Source organism: Megascapheus bottae, chromosome 27 (assembly GCF_031878675.1).
Source record: "Megascapheus bottae isolate mThoBot1 chromosome 27, mThoBot2.hap1, whole genome shotgun sequence".
Taxonomy (NCBI): Eukaryota; Metazoa; Chordata; class Mammalia; order Rodentia; family Geomyidae; genus Megascapheus; species Megascapheus bottae.
The window spans coordinates 5,999,385-6,020,512 of NC_143535.1; the positions used below are offsets into that span (position 1 = coordinate 5,999,385).

The following is a 21,128-nucleotide window of genomic DNA, read 5'->3' on the forward strand; positions in this document are numbered from 1 at the left end:
GTCTATAATAGAGTTTGAACTCAGAGCCTCAGCATTCCAAGTTGCCAGAATTACAAACTAAACCATCAGCAGCAAACATTAGCTTTCTTTTTTGTTTTTTCCTGTCAGTCATGGGGCGTGAACTTAGGGCCCAGTGCTGTCTCTGAGCTCTTTCACTCAAGGTTCTCTACCACGTCTACCTCGTGGAGCCACAGTGCCATTTCTTGTTTTCTGGGGGTTAACTGGAGATAAGTGTCTCACAGACTTTCCTGCCCCAATTGGCGTTGAACTACCATCCTCAGACCTCAGCCTACTGAGTAGCTAGGTTTACAGGCGTGGGCCACCAGTGCCTGGCTAGCTTTCTTAACATACTATGTGTTCTATGACTCTATGCTCCCTGTTCTCTATTCTCCTTCTCACTATCGCTCTATCGGATTGTTTTTGTCCAAGACCAGGACGCAAGCTTGCTATCGGATGCTTGCTTTTACTCCTTGTTGGGTTCCTCCAACATGGGGGGGGGGGGGGATGAGAACGGCTCCTGATTTTTCTTCCATATAATTTCATTGTTATTACCAAAGCCTTTCCATGCGAGATGAGTGACACGATGGCACAGTCGTGAAGTGTTTTCTCCTGTAAGCTAGGAAAGCTCTCCAGCGCTTCCGCTCAAGCTCCGGAGGGGTCACACTTCAGAGCTTCCCAGGGCCGTGCACCCTCGGCCTGGTGGATGGCCGGGGCATGCCCGGGACGCTCCACGCCCCAGGGTTCCAGGCTGGACGGGGTGGTTTGCGGTCTCTCACCCCCATGCACCTCTTTCATCTCGGCCCCCCCTCCGCCATCACCGCTCCCGCACGTTCTGGGGCTCCTCCCAAACCCCGCAGGCCGCGCCCCGGGCTCGGGCGCTCCGTGCGGGCTGGGGCAGCGCCGAGGCGGGGGCCTGCAGGGCGGACTCCCGCTCGGCAGAGGGCATCCCAGACCCCGCGCCCGCTCCGGAAGCCCCGGGAAGACTACACTTCCCGGCGACGCCAGGGCCGAGCGACGGCCCCGGGCTGTGACAGTCGCCGCCACCCGTCTTTCCGCCTCCCCGGGCCGCCTGGGGAGCCCAAGCGGGGATGGTGGTGGCCTGAGCCGCGGGCGCAGCCGCGGGAGCCCGGCGGCCCCGGCCCCTTCGCCAGCCGTCGACCCCGCGGGGAGGACCGAGGAGGACGCAGCCGGGCGGCCCGCGCTGCCATGGCCGCCCCTCCCAGCCCCCCGGGCGGCCCTAGCCCTCCGCCGCGGCCGCTGTAGCCCGCGGGGTCCCCGGCGCCGCCGCTCCCTCCCCGCGCGCCCGAGCCGCGCCGCGGATCTCTCCGGCCCGCTTCGCCTGCGCCGGCCCGGACCCCACCCGAGATCCGGGGCCCCGATGCCTCCGGGCCCCGTCTCCTGAGGCCAGCCAGCCACGCCGGCCGCGCCCGGACTCGATCGCGGGCCGCGGAGCGCGCCGGAGGCCGGGCCCACCATGGCCCCGGCCCTGCCCTGGCTCCTGCTGTGGGTGGGCTGGGGCGTGCTGCCTGCCCACGGCACCCAGCGGGGCATCCGGCTGCCCCTGCGCAGCGGCCTGGCCGGGGCCCCGCTGGGGCTGCGGCTGCCCCGGGACACCGACGAGTCCGAGGAGCCCGGGCCGAGGGGCAGCTTTGTGGAGATGGTGGACAACCTGAGGGGCAAGTCTGGCCAAGGCTACTACGTGGAGATGACCGTGGGCAGCCCCCCGCAGACGGTAAGGGGAAGCCCTCCTTCCTGCGCGCGGAGCGGGGCAGCTGGGGGGACTCGGGGTGTCCTGGGAGTCCCCCCAGGCCGTTCCTCCGGGCCGTCCCCTCTCCCCTCTCCTCTTGGCTCCCCATCCCCTCGGCCAGCTGCCCTCGCCTCTCTCCCACTCTGCACAGGTGGCCTCAGTGTGGCTTTGGGGATAGACCAGTTTGGGGGGGGTCTCGGGGGCTCTCACAGGTGTCAGCCCCTCTGGTGCGGGCCAACTCTTCATTCTCCCACCTGTCACCCTCCAGCTATTGGTGACCAACTCTGCCTTTCTTCCTTGTCCCCAGGCCCTCCCCCGCCCCAGGCTTTCTGCACTCCATCCCCTCCCCCACCCATGCCTCTCCGTGCACAGCCAGTAGGGAGCTGAACTGGGCCTGTGAAAAGAGAAAAGGAACCCCCTTCCTTTTAAAAGTGGGTTCCTTCCCTTGGCAAAGGGCCCTGCAGTGATGGAGGAAACACTGTCCACTCCTCCTTAACCCACCTTGACAGTGGTGGAGGTTATGCCCTCTCCTTCCCAGCTGGCTATGGGAGTATGGGCTAGATTGGCCCTCTGGGTGGGGTACCTGTGTGGACTCTGAGCATCTGCCTCCTCAGTGGGTGAGTCTGGCACCAAGCAGTATGGGTCTGCCTATGCTGGTGCATGTCACCTTGAGTCTGATCCTGCACCTCTCTGGGAGCCACCCCCAGATCTGTGTCATGTCTGTCCCAAAGCTTGTCCATGGGATGGTGTGGAAAGTCAGGGTGTGCCAGATCTAGGAGGAGCGCCTGAGTCTGTGCCATCCTGGGGCATTTACAACAAACACCAGGACCCCTGCTAACTTTCCTAAAGTGGCATGTAAACTGGGCAGGCCTGGGCAAACACGATGCTGAGCACGGTCTGAGAGCAGAGGCTGTGTGGAGACTGAGATCTCTTCTCTTTACTGTTAGTGATGTTGTGCAGACCCCATGACACATCTCAAGTCCGTGTTGCCCTGGCCCTGCTGCCAAACCAAAAAAGACCTTGGAGTCAAACAGAACAAGAATGTCCAGCTTGTCCAGTACCCCCAAAAGCATTCCCTTTTCCCAGTTGTGTGGCCCTTAGGCAACTTATATAACCTGCCTGAGGCTGTGGCTTTGCCTTTAAAAGGAATGAGATGCTATCTTCCTTGTGAAGATTTCATGAAATCTTGTAGGTACAAGCACCTTGAACATAATTGACCTTCAAAGAAATATCACCTCACTTTCTCCTTGACTGGTCTGGCGGCTATGACCTCCTCTGGGCTCTCCATTGAGGTGTAAACACCTGAGTAGCTGAACCTCCATGTTTTACACGTGGGAACTAGGGACCCGCTACTGTTCTTCCCCATTCTCACCCCTGCAGAGTGCTCTGTGCTCACCCATTCCGTTCAGTCATCTTCTCTAGGAGCTAGAGAAGGGGACTGGAAATTGCATGTCACCCCATGAGCCAGTGCCTGCTAGCCCTCAGTAGTTCTGTGGACTGCATGTGGCTCCTGTCGGGAGACTACTCCACCAGTTTCTGCTCTGTGGGCCGGCCATCTGCCCGCCTTTGATCCAGTCCCCAGCTATGTGTAAGAAGGACATTTTTTCTCCCTGCCTGGCATCAAATGAGAAACAAGGAAAATGTAGGCAGCAAGTCTATGATTGGGGGCTAATCCATAAATTGAAACCTAAAGACCTTAGAATGACAATGGAAGTAAGGATCAAGGTCATCAGAGTGGCAATAATTGAGAGAGAGACAGAGACAGAGAGAGAGCTCTAGTGCTAGTACTAGGGCTTGAATTCAGGGCCTAGGTACTAGCTAATACCTTGTTTACTCAGGCTGGTGCTCTACTGCTTGAGCCACCACAGCTCCACTTCCAACTTTTTAGTGGTTAATTAAAGTCTCAACAGACTTTCCTGTCTGGGTTGGCTTTGAACCTTGATCCTCAGATCTCAGCCTCCTAGGTTGCTAGGATTACTAGGTGGCTCCACAAAGAATAACCACCAAAGGGATCACCTGTAGGTTCTTATCACCAAAACCTGGTTATGCACTTAAATTTTGGGGTCCACCCCAGACCCAGGAGTCTCTGGGGGATAGGGCCTAGCCATTGTGTCTCAAGCTTCAGGAGCTCTGACTATGGAACTGCGAAAGGTGGGGGTGTGGATGAGTGTCCTAAGTATTCTGGAGGTAATGTGTTTGTCTGTGCAGGCTTCATAGAGGAGGTGTGCCCTGAGCCAGGATTTGAGAGGTGGTTAGAGATGGGGGGCTCTGATTCCTCTGCACTGTAATTGTACTCTTCTGGTCTTTCCACCCTCCCTTTATAGACTAGGAGAGACCACAATAAATGAGAGAACAAGTTGTATGTGGTGGGGCTGGTGTATGTTTGTTCAGGAGACAGGAGAAAGCCAGACTGATCAGTTAATATTACAGTTTTATGCTGAGAACAGATACATTTGGGTAAATAAAATAGAGCTAAATTGCTCAAAGCCTTAAATGTCAAGCTGTAAGGTTTGGACTTTGGTCTTCTTCAGCTAATGAGGCAAACATTGAGTTCATTTGTACAGGGGAAAGAAATTAAAGAAAACCATCTCTTAGGAACAGATATCTGAATCCTAGGAAGAATGGAAGAGAGAGATTTGGGCAGCCAAAGGCTCGGTTGAGACAATCCAGGTGTGGTTTTGTGATAAGACAGAAAAAAACTAAAAGTAGTGGTGTGGTTCAAGTCGTAGAGCTGCTAGACTTGAGCAAAAGAAGCTCAGGGACAGAGTCCAGGCCCTGAATTCAAGCCCCAGCCAGGACTGGCAGGAAGAAGGAAAGAAATTAGGTAAGTGAATAAGTAAACTGCAAAAAATGTAAGCAAAACTGCTGATGGGCACTTGTAAATGTTGAAGTGAAATTCCTGAGAAAATATTTTTATTCTTTTTACTTAAAAGGATATCATCTTAATATAACATGAGCAGCACTGAGCAAACACAGGGTAATAATATATGTCATTAATGAAATTTGGTAGTAGTTCAGGATAAGAAGTATTTATTGAGAACTCTTGTGTATAGAAGAGAAAGATAACAACATAGTTTTAGCCCTAGGTGAGCTCACAGTTTGATGTGACACATAGCCATACAAACACAATTATCATCCAAGACCAGGTCCATCTGTTCCAAGAGCAGGAGGTCTTGAAAGTATCTGGAGAGGCACAACTACATGTGTACACTGGGACTAGAGTTTGAATCCGGGACCTTACACTCTCCCTTAGCTTTTTCTCTCAAGCCTGCATTTGAACAGCACCTCCACTTCTGGCGTTTTGCTGGTTAATTGGAGAGAAGAGCCTCACAAATCTGTCTTGCCCCAGCTGGCTTCAAAACTATGATCCTTAGATCTTGGACTTCTGAGTAGCTAAACGAGGGTAACGAGCATGAGCTGCCAGCTCCCAGCTACTTCTACTTCTATACATTTTAATTCTATAATCCTGTACATTCTGACAGGATACGGGCTTGCTTGAAAAGGAAGTTATTTCAGGTATGGCCTTGATATTCCACTATGGCTTTGAAAGATGATGAGAAAACTACACACTTGGAGAAAGATGTGGGAGGGAATGCCTTCCTATGAGCTGTGATGAGAAAGAAACTGGAAGTTGTAGTTGTGGCAGAATAGAGTGTGGGTCTTATTCTGGAAGCTGTCAGGAGCCCTAGTAGATATGAGAAGAGGGATGGTGGCATCTAATTTTGGTTGGAGGAAAATGACTTCAGTGTGGAGGAGGATTTGAATAATCTAGAGCATGAGACAAGGAATCTGAGTGCAGGAGGTGACAGAAAGGGCAGAAGGGGGGAAAGGTTTTATTGGGTGTCAGAATTCATACCTCAGTTCAGTCTTTCTTGGCCTCTGATGAGATTTAAGGAGTGAAAGAGAAGGGTGAAGAGGAGTTGGCCTCTTGTCTTGTGTATGTCTGGGAACATAGTAAAAGGAGCAAGCTGTGTGTGTGTGTGTGTGTGTGTGTACACTGAAGCACTGAAGCTTGAACTCAGGGCCTCAGTGCTATCACTTAGCATTTCCAGGCTGGTATTCTACCACTTGAGCCACATCTCCACTTCTAGCTTTTTACTGGTTAATTATAGATTAGAGTTTCACAGACTTTTCTGCTCAGACTAGTGATGAACCATGATTCTTCTATCTCAGCTTCCTATGTAGCTAGGATTACAGGTATGAGCCACCAAGGCCCTGTGCTTACCTGGCATGCATGAAGCCCTGGGTTACCACATAAACAAAAAAAAACGCTGAAAGTGGTGTTATGGCTCAAGTGATAGAGTGCTAACCTTGAGTAAAAGAAGTTCAGGGACAGTACCCAGGCCCTGAGTTCAAGCCCTAGGACTGGCAAAAAAAAAAAAAAAAAAGTGGGGGGAGCCTAATTTGTCTAGGGTCAGCTGTTTGGTTCAAGGGGAAGGACTCTGGACAAGGTCTAATCCTTGGGCCCTGTAACAGTAACAAGGCAGGCCATAAGCCACTCCCAGATGCTGACTTTTGGCTCCCAGTGTCCTTCCTTGCCCCCATCTCTTAACCTTGGACCAACTCCAGACTGGGCAAATCTCCTTAGGAAAGCAGATGGAGCTGATTCTGAATGCTCTGGAACCCAGGAGCCCTAGAGCCACCACCATGGCTTTAAGAACCAAAGGTCTCCAGATAGTCACTGTGCTTGGATTTGTAGAGTATCAGTTGTCATGGTGACTCTGGGCAATGGCCATGGGCAGTGCCAAGTTGAGAATCACCCCTGTAAGGGCCCTGGGGCTGAGAATTAATAGCCAGTATCTATAAGCTCACTGGGAACCAAATTCAGCGAGTCAGGCAATTAGTGTCAATTATGAAAAAACAGTGTGGAGCACATACTCACCTACTGGGGTTGGGGGAAATTAAGTAAGAAGGATGCCAAGGGCTCCCCTTCCTGTGGGCTCAAAGTGAGGGCATAGATGACATTAAATGAGTGATTCAGGCTTAGGAAGGGATAGTCAGAGAAACATAGCGGCCCAGAAGGAAGAAAAAAAATCTTGCCTGAGGCATCAAGACTCTTAGGAGATGTGAGATTTAAATGAGCAGGAAGCCAGGTACAGGTAGGTAGCTTGTGTCTATAATCCTAGCTATTCAGGAGTCTTAAGATTTCATTTTGAATCCAGCCGGACAGGAGAGTCCATGATACTCTAATCTCCAATTAACCACCAAAAAGCCATTAGTGGAGTCAAATGTTAGAGTTCCAGCCTTGAACGAAGAAGGTAATGGACACCATCCAGGCCCTGAGTTCAAGTCTCAATACTGTAGGAAGAAAAGGAGGGAAGAAGGGAGGGAGAAAGGAAGGAAGGAAGGCAGGAAGCAAGGCAGGCAGGCAGGCAGGCATAGGGCACACAGGAAGATAGTATTCCAGGCAAAGGAAAATCATAAGCAACACTCCACAGGTTAGGTCACCGACCTCGTAGGAAACTTCACAAGAAGCAGGGTGATGAAGAGGGAGATGGCAGGAGATGCTCTGGGTTGGTCTATGGTTGATCAGATGTCCCCAAGGTTAAGAGTCTTAGAATGAATTCATGGAGTTTGTGTCAGTTACCCAGAATTGGAAACAAATGACAAAATATAGTGGCTTAAAACAAGTCTTTTGTCAGGCTTCTGTGGTTGGCACGTGGTTCTTCTACTTGAGCTCACTGACGTGGCTGTGTTGAGCTGGCAGGTTAGCTAGGTCTGTTGGGCTTCTGGATCTGAAGTCATTTAAAGTCAAGGAAGCTGGGCTGAGCTGCTTACACAGAACGCAAGGCAGGGTTCTACCAGGGTGGGCATGATCCCGTGCTGTGTGACGCACCTCCTTGTGCTGTCCCATTCCTGAAAGCAAGGGTTGTGCCCACTGATCAAACCCCGTGCCCCATGCCCGGGCTGGGTTAACCGCTGGAGACTGTCCAAAGCAGGAGCGATGCCTGCTGAAGTATCATTCTTATCCACAGGGATCTGAGGTAGCTGTGTCTGCTGGAGAGAGCTGGGGTCAAGACTGGTAGAACTGGGGGGAACAAAAGAGCTAGTGGACTCCATCCATATTTCACTCTCGGAAAGCTATGGCTGAGCAGAGTGAGCCAGGGCAGGTGTGTCCTCCCTGTGGGGCTTGTTAGCCCTTCCCCTAGCTGCCTGCCTTCGAGGCCCCCGGGGGCACGTTTGTTTATTAAGTGGTTGGCACTGACCTAGCCCTGACCCCAGGTTACAGCCCCCTGGGCATCTGACTTCTGGGTCTGCCTGAGCCAGGGGATCAAGAAGATGGCTGCCACACCACAGGCAGCCTGCACACAACCTCCCTTGGTGGGGCCTGGGAACCAGGTGTGAGCTGGCGCCATTCCTCCAGCCTACAACCACAGGAGCTAGGGAGGGAGGATTCCTTTACGCCCACCACTACAAGCAAGAGAAGGCTCTTCCACCTTCTCTCTTCCCGAAGCATTCATTGATTCAAGAAGGACTTATTTCCAAGCACTGTGATACATACCCAACGGGAGATGAGCATCCGTGGGCAGCTGTGAATAAGGGAATGGGACAAGGTTTTGTCCTCAAGGAAGCCCCCTTTTCAGCTCATATTGAGGGATGAGCAGGCAAAATGCAAGTGAATGGAGGATGGTCTAGGCAGGATGCCTGCCTGTGCAGATGCTTCTGTAGGGAACACAGGTGTTAAGGAAGTGAGATGAGGCTCCTGTGGCTGATGGAGGAAGCTGAGGGGGGAACAAATGGAGGCTGGGTATGGGGGCAGGGCAAGACTGTGGTGGGTGCACTCTGTAGGAAAGGTTCAAGCTGAGAGTCTTCATTTTACTAGCAAGACGAAAAAGACTGGCTTAGGAAAAAGTTGATTTGGGGGAGGGGGAGTAACCTGGTCCTGTTTGTACTTTGAAAAGACTGTGCAGAAAAAGCGACTGGACAGGTCAAGGATGGGTGTGCCATGATCAAGTGGAGAGACACCCTTGTCATAGTCCTGGGTGAGATGATGCTAGCTGGGCCCCAGGGTGGCAGAGTTTGGGCTTTCAGGCCTGAAGGAGGCTGATTGGCCAGGACGTGAAGAGGAGGGTGTGAAGATATCTCTGAAGTTGCTGCCTGATCAAACAGATGGGTGGTGACGTCAGTCCCAGGGACAGGGACCTGGGCAGGACACTGTAGGGTCAGCGATAAGAGAATCTGGCTTTGAGGTACCTTGGAGCTTCTTGAAAGGAAGGAAAGGGTGAGCATTAGAAGGTTAAGGTCTCGGGGCTCCAGGGGAGGTGTTCGAGGAGAAAATGAAAAAGGAGGAAGAAGCTAAAGGCAGGCAGAGATGTGAACCTATGAAGATGAGAAGTGAGAAGTGGAGTCTGATTTGCAGTGGGTGACATGAAGTCACTGTGAACTGTAGTAAGGGCTGCTTGCTAGTAGAGGGATCTTGGCAAACCCAGTTTTAGAATAGGTTGAGGAACGAGTAGGAGGTGAAGAAATGAAGACAGCTTGGCTGAGAGCTTGGCTTGTGGAGGGAGAGGAAAGAAGGGCGCTGGAGGCGGGTGTGAGGGTAAGGAAAGGGTTTGAGCTTTTTTTTTAATTGTCGCTGCTGTGTTTTTTGTTTTGTTTGTTTGTCTGTTTTTACCAGTCCTGGGGCTTAAACTCAGGGCCTGAGCACTGTCCTTGGTCTTCCTCAAGGCTAGAGCCCTACCACTTGAGCCATAGCACCACTTCTGGCTTTTACTATGTATGTGGTACTGAGGAATCGAACCCAGGTTTTGTGCATGCTAGGCAAGCACTGTACCACTAGGCCAAACTCCCAGTCCCTCTTCTGCATATTTCTGTCTCCATGCTCCCCTACCTGCCATGTACCACGCAAACACCTTGTGTGACCCAGACCGCTGCCTTGTGAGAAGGCAAGAGGGGCTGCTGGCTGCTAGGCGATTCCCACAGAAACGTTGAAGGACAGCAATCACGTCTCAACTTCAGACATTTCCTCAGAGGGAATCTCAGTGTTACTCTGTTTGCTTTTGGTTTTGTTTTTGTTTTTTTGTCATGGGGCTTGAACTGGGCCTGGGTGCTGTCCCTGAGCCCTTCAGCTCAAGGCTATGACCTTACCCTTAAGTCAAGCCATACTTCCTGTTTTCTAGAGGTTAATTGGAGATAAGAGTCTCAAGTCCTTTTGTGCCAGGGCTGGCTTTGAACCTTGATCCTCAGATCTCAGCCTCCTGAGTAGCTAGGATTACAGGTGTGAACCATTGCTCGAGGCTTACTCTGGTTTTGTTGCAGAGTATGGGCAGGCTGAGGCCGAGAACAGAAAAGGCCTGAAACCAGAGACAGGAACAAAGTGGACTGTTCTTTCCTAGGTTTGGCCTCGTTGGGGGTAGAAGAGGGAGCCCAGAGGAAAGAGGACTGGACTAGGAGAGCAATAGGACTTCCTAGGGAGAAAATAGCCTGCAGAGAGAGGAGAGGGGGCACAGGAGTGGCTTGAAACGCTCCATGCCATTGTAAAGATGTGGCCATATTTGCTAGAGCTGTCCAATTACACATATTGCAGACAGCCCTTGGCTCTCACAGGCTTTAGGAACAGTGGTGAGGCCTTCTTTCTTTGAAGGCCAGTGGCAGCTGATGAGGTCCACTCCTGGTGCTGAGGAAAAGGGGCCTAGGGGAGGGGACAGTGGAAAATCTCTTTTAAATCATTAACCTGGTTGATTGAAATCAGACCCATGGAGCCTCCCAGCTCTATTGATTTTCTCTGAAAGCCCAGCAGCTGGAGCTGGTGGCTGCCCAGAGACCAGGGAGAGGGACCAGAGGAGAGGTGGAAAGAGGGGGAAGGGAGGGAAATGAGCCTGGGGCCAGGAGTGCAGGCTTGGGGAGGATTGGCCACCAGTGCAGAGGGGCCTTTGGGGACAGGAGGGTGGCCAGGAAGCCAAAGCAGGCATTGAGGGAGTGGCCAGTACAGCTACACAGGCACCATGGAGAGCAGATGATCTGGCAGACAGGACAGAAAGCACTACAGTGACTGGCTCAAGGTGGCAAGGTCAGAGCCTGGCAGCTGAAGAGAGCTCTGCTGACTCTGGTGCACTGAGGAGCAGATACGGAAAGGAAGGACATAAGGTCAGGGTAGAAGCTCTAGAGAGCACTGATTCACAGATGGTGGTCTTTATGAGGCCAGGACTTGCCTTTTTTTGCTTGCAGAGGGCTAAGGGAAGGGGTCAGGCCCTTGGAGTGGAGCCAGGCATGTTGTGTCTTCTGTACAGTATGCCAGTCATTAAAGTGACAAGCTTTGCACAAGTGTTTATCTATGAGGTGGTTAAATGTGAGGATTAAGAGCTCCCAGACTCAAAGCTGCCTCTGAGAAGATTCAGGAGTACTTATAAAGAAACATGGTTTCTATAGTTTTGAATTGTCCCCCCAGAGGCCCATGTGTTAAAGGCTTAGTCCCCAGTCTGGTGCTATTGGGAGGAGGAGAACAGGTAGGGGGTGGAGCTTAGGGGGAGGAAGTTAGGTAATTGGGGTGTGTCCTTGAAGGGAATGTTGGGAACTGAGCCCCTTCCTCTCTCTGCTTTCTGCCCACTGTAAGGCCTCCTCTACCAGGATATACTGTGCTGCCACTGGCTCAAAGCGGCATAGCCCAACAATTATGGATTGCAGTTACAAGGCATAACCTTTTAAGTTGATGTCTAATATCATTATAGACAGAGGAGGAGGAAAGGGAGACAAGTTAGAAGAGATGCTGGAAGCACCTCAGTCAGCAAAGAACAGGGAGAAAACACCTGTCTGTATTCACTTAGCCAAAACAAGCACTGACCAGGCCATCATACGGGGCTCCTGGCTCTAATTTCTAACTGTGCCACATTCTGGTGGGCAGGGTCACACACACACACACACACACACACACACACACACACACACACGTGCATCCTGTGCCATCCTTGTCCCCACAACTCTGCTTTGCCAATGCAAATACCTAGAATATCTCTTCTGAGCTAAAGGGGGATGCACCAAGCTTCTTCATGGGAAAACTAGGAAAGGAGGGGAAGATAGATTGTCAGCTACACAAAGAGCAGAGGCAAGGCTGGCTGCTAGTGGCTTATGCCTGTAATCCTAGATATTTGGGAGTCTGAGATCTAAAGACCGTGTTTCAAAGAAAGCAAAGTCCTTGTGAGACCCTTATCTCCAATTAACCACTCAAAAACTAAAAATGGAGCTGTGGCTCAAAGTGACAGAGTGCTAGCCTTGCATGAAAGAGCTCAGGGACAGTGCCCAGGCCCCACAACTGACTTAAAAAAAAAAAAAGAGTAGAGACAACTGGGGGCCGGGAGTTTGGCCTAGTGGTAGAGTGCTTGCCTAGCATGCACGAAGACCCGGGTTCGATTCCTCGTACCACATACATAGAAAAAAGCCAGAAGTGGTGCTGAGGCTCAAATGGTAGAGCTCTAGCCTTGAGAAAGTCCAAGGACAGTGCTCAGGCCCTGAGCTCAAGGCCAGGACTGGCAAAAAAAAAAAGAAGAGTAGAGACAACTGATGGTGGAGGTACACAGGTACACACAGGTATGCGTGTACACACACATAGTAGCTCCAGGGACAGGAAATGTTAGGAGTCCACAGAAAGCAGCAGACCCAAAGTTCTGTCTGTGGTTGTGGCACAGCAGGGGCTAGCCTGACCAGCCCCGTATCATGGAAGCTCTGCCTAGGACACTTGGATAGGAGGCTATGGCTGTGGGGTAACCTACCAGGCTGGTTAGCCCAAAGCTGCCTGCTTGTTTATCCCTTTCCTCTCCTTTCTGACAGCTCAACATCCTGGTGGACACAGGCAGCAGTAACTTTGCAGTGGGCGCAGCCCCCCACCCTTTCCTGCATCGCTACTACCAGAGACAGCTGTGAGTCCTGGCTGGGAGCCCCAGTTGGGGAAGAGCTCGGGTGGGGGAACCTTTCCCAAAAGTCAGGAGAGGACAGAAGGGGAAATGGTGAGATCCTCAGGTCCTTTGATCCTGCTGGGGAAGTAGAAGAAAAAAGAAGCCAACAGAAGCCAGGAGAGCAACGGAGAGCAGCCTCTCATGAGAGGGGATGAAGGAGAGCGAGTTGCCCCGCACCTCCCAGAGCCACGGCCATCTGCCTGGGCAGGGACGACTCACATCTTCTCGGGGCTTGTAGTTTTCTGAGTCTAGGTTGAACAACAGTAAGCTCCCTCTGCTCTGCTTTTACCCAGGGGCCACTCCATCCAGGGGGCTACAAATGACTCAAGGATGTGCAGAATCTTCTCATAACCCTGTGAGGGCCCCCATGTCCCATGTCTCTTCTGTGGACCACCTGGAATGCCACCTGGAATGGAGGCAGGGTGGGTGACAGTGAGTTTTTAGGTAGGAGAGGCAGGGAGGTGATCTGGAAGGCTCCCTAGGCACAAAATTGGGACAGGAAAGTGGTGAGAGGCTCTCTTAACATGAGGTATCTGTGTGACAGAACATGAGCACCTTACACTTCCAGGAAAGTGTGAATCCGTTTCCCATTTCCTGCCTTCTTTGACCCCCTTTTCCTTGAATCTTGAACCTCCTTAGCTAAGAAAACAGTTGGGGAGGGGAGTAAGGGTAGGCCAATGGCAAGGAATTCCTCCCAGTCCTACCCTGGCCGTTGTCTCATGCCCGGGTGAAGGGCATCCCGCTCTGATGAGTGTGCTTTCCCATGAGGTACACACTACCTCCCTGCTCTGCTAGGATGCGTGTGCAAATCTCCTCCCTAAAACCTGCGTCAGAACTTCCATGTTTACCCTGCCTGGCACCTTCTCCACCACTCAGATGGCACCACCGGGCTCCAAAGCAACATGACTGTCAATGGTTCCTTTTCTCTGGGAGCTTGCTGCAGTGGGGGAGGAAGAGATGTCCGTGAGCTGTCTGTGCAGGAGCAGCAGGCACAATGCACAAAGCCCAGCTTGTTCTTCGCAGGCCTGAGTTCCAGATCCAGGGATATGAGCTACAGACACAGGAGAACAAGCCCCAGCACTAGCTCCCCCCCCCCCATCTTGCAAGGTCATCTTATTTTCTGTTCTGGGAAATGGAGCAGACTCTGGGACGCCCTGAGACACAATGGCATTGGGAAGTAGGTTTGGTCCTGGATCTCTATACCTGGTGTGGGTTGGCATCCATAGATTTCTGCTTACTCTCCACAGGTCCAGCACTTACCGGGACCTCCGGAAGGGTGTATATGTGCCCTACACCCAGGGCAAGTGGGAGGGGGAGCTGGGCACCGACTTGGTGAGCATTCCTCATGGTCCCAATGTCACTGTGCGTGCCAACATTGCTGCCATCACTGAATCGGATAAGTTCTTCATCAATGGCTCCAACTGGGAGGGCATCCTGGGACTGGCCTATGCTGAGATTGCCAGGGTAAGAACAAGGCCTTGCCCTCCTTAGGGTCTGCACTTTGCGTGCTGCATGGGACATGGGAAGGGACTGGGAGAAAGAAAGGGAATAGACTAAAAGGAAAACAAGTCAGTTGGATTATTGAACAGAGCTAGGGTGGCAATCAAAGAGCAGCTGTGACAGGCATTAGAACAAATAGATTTCTATATACTCTTAAAGGTCTTTAAAAGGCCTATAAATCTGAAGTATGTTACGCTATGGGGAAGAAAGACTATTGGCGTGTTGCCAATGTCTCCTGTTAGCGCTCGATATCCCTTTTCCTCTGCCAGAGTTTATTATCTCAAGGTCGTCTTTCCTAGGGAACACACCCAGGTTTTGCTTTTGCTCTCCAATTCAGGTAGTAATCTAGACAAGGACTCACTCTTTATCTCTTTCTGTCACAGCCTGATGACTCCCTGGAGCCCTTTTTTGACTCCTTGGTGAAGCAGACCCACGTTCCCAACCTCTTCTCCCTGCAGCTCTGTGGTGCGGGCTTCCCCCTCAACCAGTCTGAGGTGCTGGCCTCAGTAGGAGGGAGCATGGTGAGTATGTCCTGACAGCAGGAGAGATGGGATCAACGTGCCCCACTCCCTTATAGTCATGGTGGTCTTGGCTCTACCACTTAAAAACAAGCCATCACTACTTGGTCTCCTCTCTCTTCTTCCTTACATTTAACTTGAAGGGATTCAAGGCATTTGGGGGAAGTTAAGAGTGGCTTAGGAACAATTCAACAAAAATGAGAGTAAGACCTACTAAATTTAAGATTTTTTTCAGTCTGACAGTCAGAGGCAAAGATGTGAGGAATGTAAGTCTATTTATTGACTAGGACAATAGTGAAAGGTTCTTCAACAGGCAGAGAAAATCAAACTTGAAACAGAAGCACGTAACTCACCCAACATTTACTGTGTCATTGTAGGTTTTAAATAACTTATATTAAGGGATATGGGACTTTGAAACAAATAATTAAAAAACCTGAACAGTCTCTTGAACACACTTACGAAACTATAAGTCACTTGAGGGCATGATTTGATTAGCAGCGGAAGGCTGTAAAGGGCCTTTGCTGGCAGAAACGACAGAACTTATTGCTAGGTCTCCACGGAGCTGGCTCTCGCCTGGGCCAGGACACCACTGAGAGCTCCTTTTCTCTCAGATCATCGGGGGTGTCGACCATTCGCTGTACACAGGGAGTCTCTGGTACACACCCATCCGGCGCGAATGGTATTATGAGGTGATCATTGTACGGGTGGAAATCAATGGACAGGACCTGAAAATGGACTGCAAGGAGGTAAGACCCTCATGGGGAGCTGAGAGAAGGGGAGGCATCACAGTGAGGGGAAGCTGTGTAGAGGTAAAGGACCTGTGAAGGAAGTTGGGGCTAAGCCCAGAAGTTGGAACTAAATGGTCACTTTAGTCCTGACATGCAAGGTGGCAGAGCACTTTCACCCAGGGTTTGTGATGAGTGTGAAACTAGCTCCTGTCTGGACCCCAGTCTTATTTTGTGGCCTTGGGGAGCCATTTATGGGGTATGGAGTCACAAAGACCTGGAGTCTCGCTCTGCCTCTGAGCCAATTTCCTCATTTCAAAAACTGGTGAACACACTTTCCTCAGGGATGGTAGAAAAGATTAGAGATAAAGTTCAGAGGCAGGCAGTAGCCAAGAAGTGCCAGCTAAACTATCTTGGGTCTCCTTCCCTAGATTCTTATACATGATGAATTAGAGTTAATATGAAAGTACTACTGAAAGGAGCACTATCAAGGTATCCATATTCTAGAACTGAAGAATGCCTGCCCGCCCACCCTCAAGAAGAGTTAACATTAACTGAGGGCCTTCTATCTGCCTGGGACCATTCCAAGTTCATTTACTTAGTTCTCACAATAACCTTTGAGGTAAGGACTCCTAACAGCCTCATTTTAGAGATGAGGAAACTGAGGCACAGAGGTTAAGTAACTTGCATAAGGAGGTATACAGAAGCAAAGGCAAGAAGCCAACCTAGACAGGATCCTAAGCAGTCAGGCCCATGCTCCCGCTCTCCTCAGAGTGGGGCATCCCAAAAGCTCTTCTCCCCCTTTCCTCTCTTCTTAGTACAACTATGACAAGAGCATTGTGGACAGTGGTACCACCAACCTTCGTTTGCCCAAGAAAGTGTTTGAAGCTGCAGTCAAGTCCATCAAGGCAGCCTCCTCGGTCAGTGGATAAAGGGTTCGAGCACAAGAGATGGCATGGGGTCAGAGGAGTCAATGACAAATTCCTTGCAAGAGCCAAGATGCTTTCACTTAGAGCTTTTGAAAACTATTCTTGTAGCTGGGCGCCAGTGGCTCACCCTTACAATCTTAGCTACATGGGAGGCTGAGAAACAGAGGATTATAGTTCAAAGCCAGCCCAAGCAGAAAAGGCCACGATTCCTCCAATTAACCAGCAAAAAACTAGGCTGGAAGATGCCTCCAGTGGTAGAGTAACAGCCAAGCAAGCTCAAATCACTGAGTTCAAACCCCAGGACTGGTGCTAAAACACTACCACAAAAACAAAAAGCCAAAAACTTGTTCTCTATGAGTCTTAATGTACTCACCGTACAATTCCCTTTGTACAAAGTGGTTGTTTTTGTTTTGTTTTGTCACAATCTCACTATATAGTCCAGGCTAGCTGTAAACTCATGATCCTCTAGCCTCCTGAGTGCTGGCATTACAGGTGTGTACCACACACCTGACTGTCCTAATGCAAATTTCTCCCACTCTCTGTCCCTAGCCCCTGGGTGGCAGTTCCATCTTCCCTACTTTGGGTATTTCCCTGGAAATATCTAAAGTAAATCAAGAGACCAGTTAATGTTATTATATGAAAACGAAGAGGTAAAATGTTGACAGGCAGATGACCAGTCATCTCTTTCTCATTGACACAGACAGAGAAGTTCCCGGATGGGTTTTGGTTAGGGGAGCAGCTGGTATGCTGGCAAGCGGGCACCACTCCTTGGAACATCTTCCCGGTCATCTCCCTGTACCTCATGGGTGAGGTCACCAATCAGTCCTTCCGCATCACCATCCTTCCACAGGTACGCCCCAGCCTGAGACAATGAGAGGGCCAGGAAGAGGCCAAAACACCTATGGGCACATATGGGGACAACAAGCCAGTGTGGCCTCTCAGGACTTGGAAGACAAAATAGATAAGGAGGGCCAGTGATAAAGGGCTCTTGGAAATCCTAACCCCTCACGGCTCAGGAATGGACCTGGCGGGCAGAGATGGGACAAAGGATGGAATGAGGCGGTACCGTCTCACCCTGTACTTGTGTACCCCTAGCAATACCTGCGGCCAGTGGAAGATGTGGCTACATCCCAAGATGACTGTTACAAGTTCGCCATCTCACAGTCCTCTACAGGCACTGTCATGGGGGCCGTCATCATGGAGGGCTTCTATGTTGTCTTTGATCGAGCCAGAAAACGAATTGGCTTTGCTGTCAGCGCTTGCCATGGTAAGAGCACTAGGGATCAGGATGGGTCCCAGTCTATCCACATCCCACAGTTAGGCTACCTGTATCCCATCTGTTCAGGAGGCAGGAATCCATCCACATGGTGTGTAAAGCTGATGTCAGTGCCTATCTTTTCGTATTGTCCGTTCTGGTACCCCTGTCTGAATCATGATGCTTCTAGAGCCTCGGGAGAGGCTGAGGCATTGAGAAGCCCTAGATGGGGAGGCAGGAAGCTGAACCTTTAGTCACTCGGTGAGTGATTAAACCCCACAGAGATTAAATGCTGGCAGAGGTGGCAGGGTTCACAGTTCAGACTTGCTCAGTGGCAGGTAAGTTTTATGTGGGTATGAACTCAGAGGGCCTCTTAAGGTATCATACCTACGGATGGGCAAATGGGGAAGGGTGGCTGTGCCGATGGCCCTGAGAGAGACATCACCTAGCACTGGTTTCCTTGCCACCCCCTCCCCCCGCCCCAGGCTCCAGAAGGGTGACTGAGCAGCCTCCTGCAGGAGCAGACTTCATTTGGGGTGTCACTATCAGGAAGGTTTTTTTGTTGTGTGATAATGACAGTGCACCTCCTATCTGCCCTTTCCCCAGTGCATGATGAGTTCAGGACAGCGGCAGTAGAAGGCCCTTTTGTCACCCCAGACATGGAAGACTGTGGCTACAATATTCCACAGACAGATGAGTCGACCCTCATGACCATAGCCTATGTCATGGCTGCCATCTGTGCCCTCTTCATGCTGCCACTCTGCCTCATGGTGTGCCAGTGGCGCTGCCTCCGCTGCCTGCGACAGCAACATGATGACTTTGCCGATGACATCTCCCTGCTGAAATGAGGAGGCGCTAAGGCAGAAGATGGAAATTGCCCAGGACCACGTCCGGGTGGTTCACCTTGGTCACAAAGTCGGGGAGACACAGGTGGCCCTGAGGACCCACCAAATGCCTCTGCCTTGAGGGAAGAGAACGAAGGGCCACGGGGGCATTCCAGGGCTTGCACGTATAGGAACCAGGAGGGAAGCAGCAGCATGCTGCTAGCAGGAATGCTTTCAGTCACCTCTAACTCCACTTGGGAAATTCTGCTGCTTAAACCTTCAGTCCTGAACTTTTGCCCACCATCCCTTTACGTTTTCCAACCCAAAGTGTTCTTTCCTTATATCCGGAAGTACTTGCATCACACCCAGGCCACCCCAGTATGTCTCTGTGGTACCCTGGCGGAAAGAGGGCCAACTTAATTTTTCTGCTGACCTAAGTCAAAAGATGCAGCTTGCTTTTTATTTTAGAGATAGGGCCTGCAGAAACAAGCCTCCACTGGTACAAAGACTGTTCCTGAATTAAACAAAGAACAATGGGATGGACTATTTGTACTTACGGGGGTGGTCAGAAAGAGAAGAAGCTGGCGGCATGGCTCAGCAGTACAGCACCTACCTAGCAAGGGCAAGGCCCTGAATTCTAACACAGTTCCATCACTACTACTACCCCACACCCACACCCACACCAAGAAGAAGAAGAAAGGAGAAAAGGAGGAGAGAGAATAAAGACAGGAAAGGCAAGAAAAGCTAGGAAAGGCAGGAACACATTTGCCAACTCCTGTTTTAGACCTCTTCTCCAAGACACAACTCCATGTCCTAAGACAGCGTGGTTAGTGGTAGAGTGAGATGGGAAGAAGGCTTACGCAAGCCAAAGAGCTCTGTTCAGTGAAAAGTACCCCAAAGGAAGTTCACGTAACAAATTCCTACCTTATTCATTACACTTGTCTCTACTTACATCCTTCCTTCCATGTCAGATAGTGGCATTGAGACAGCCCAACCACGAGAGCCCCAGTTCCCTGTGGGAGAGCAACTGGAATGTAGCAGGGCAGGGTGGACACTGTCTTCCTGATCGCAGGCTCACTCCTCCCGTCAACTGATGGCTCTGGAGCTTTGCAGCTGAGGTGCTAAAGCTATAGAAAGGAGGCCTCTCCTACCCAATCCTAGTGAATCCTGAAGATTCACTCAACAGGCACAGCGTTGATGCCTATACCTCTGCCTGGCTTTCTTCTGATCAGTGGTACCAAGTGGTAAGACCTTTAACCCTGTACTGAACAGTTTCACTGCTTTCTCTCCCAATGGCCCTCCATTTATTTGGCTACTGCATTCACATGCAGGCTAGTGTTATACCACCAATGCACAGAATAGAGGGCTTTCTGCCTTGGTAACTGTCTTCATTCAGTGTCAAGGCTACTTGTAGAAAGAACAGCAGCCTCAAGGCTTCCTATTTTCCTTCTCCACTTTTCCCCACTGAGGGCCCCGCTCCTGACCTATCCTGCTCTCTGCTCCCCCACTCCCAGTAGTACATGGGTACCCAGGCTGGTTCTTGGGCTAGGTCATGGGGCCACGTTTATTTCCTGTCATTTCCCATACTCTGGTTTGTGTTAGTGGGAAAATAGCTGCTGCACAGCCTGTTCCTATCTGGTCCACATAATGCCTCCAGGTAGGGCACCTGCTGAGGCAGAGGGAAATGCAAGGAGGGCCTCTGGAGTTGCTGGTCTGAGCCAGCTGCCCACAAGCCATAAACCAATAAAACAAGAATACTGAGTCACAGTTTTATCCGGTTCTCTTCATTCCCATTGCACTTGGTGCTGCTTGACTGACTAGAAATCCCCACTTCTCTAAAACCTGATGGAAGACTGGAGAGACTGTCTGCTTCCAGTTTAGAGCTTATAGCAGTGTAAATCACCCAGAACTGCTACAGGAGAGAACAACACATTCTGCTTTATAGTTTATACCCATGTCAAGGAAAAAAATCTCAACCCAAACATTGGTAACTTTTGTCCTATTGACTTGTGACTTGTTTTGTTCTTTAAAGAAAATTTGTTTATTTTTCTTTTTACAGTTACTTCCTTTTTACTCTGACACTATTGAGTTCTAAGTGTAAAAACAATCTTACCACAGCTTCTTGCTTGTAAAAATATGTATTATCTATTTTTAAAATTCTATTCCTGAAAAGAGAGAGTCCCACCCCCACACAGTGTTTGGGGCCTTTGGCACTGGTCTGCATAACTTGAACCACTGCAGGCCAGTAAAGCACAGGGAGAAGTAATAGAATGCCCAAAGTTTATGTGTGACATCTCAATGACTAAGCCTCAGCTCTCCATGTATAACTTTCTAGAACATCTGCTCTCCTGCCAGAGGTGGCTTTCCAAGATCTTTCACCAGAGCAGCTCTGCCTCGTACTCATCTCATTTCCTCATTTTTTTTTTCCTCTCTTCTCCTTCATCTTCAAAGGTTGTAATTGGGAAAGAAATAGTATTCTTTATGCCAATTTCTAAATTTTCAGGAGCTACGGGTAGCTCAAGGTTGATGTAGTTGAAGGAAGAGAAAAAAATCTAAGATTACAACATAAAAAGTGATTCCACCAGGCCGGGAATGTGGCCTATTGGTAGAGTGCTTGCCTATCATGCATGAAGACCCAGGTTCAATTCCTTGGTACCACACACATAGAAAAAGCCAAGAGTGGCGCTGTGGCTCAAGTGGTAGAGCTCTAACCTTGAGAAAGCCCATGGACAGTGCTTAGG

At 50.6% G+C, this 21,128-nt stretch overlaps 1 protein-coding gene across 1 annotated transcript; it reads left to right on the forward strand.

Annotated features, from left to right (window-relative positions):
* Positions 1-1,026: 1,026 nt before the first annotated feature.
* On the forward strand, positions 1,027-21,059 carry Bace1 (beta-secretase 1). Its single transcript, XM_090319439.1, has 9 exons — positions 1,027-1,732; positions 12,512-12,600; positions 13,884-14,100; positions 14,520-14,657; positions 15,266-15,400; positions 16,198-16,299; positions 17,009-17,158; positions 17,404-17,575; positions 18,170-21,059. Exons 1-9 carry the CDS (start codon positions 1,475-1,477, stop codon positions 18,409-18,411), a joined length of 1,503 nt encoding a protein of 500 aa, XP_090175565.1. The 5' UTR covers positions 1,027-1,474; the 3' UTR covers positions 18,412-21,059.
* The last annotated feature ends 69 nt before the right edge of the window (positions 21,060-21,128 follow it).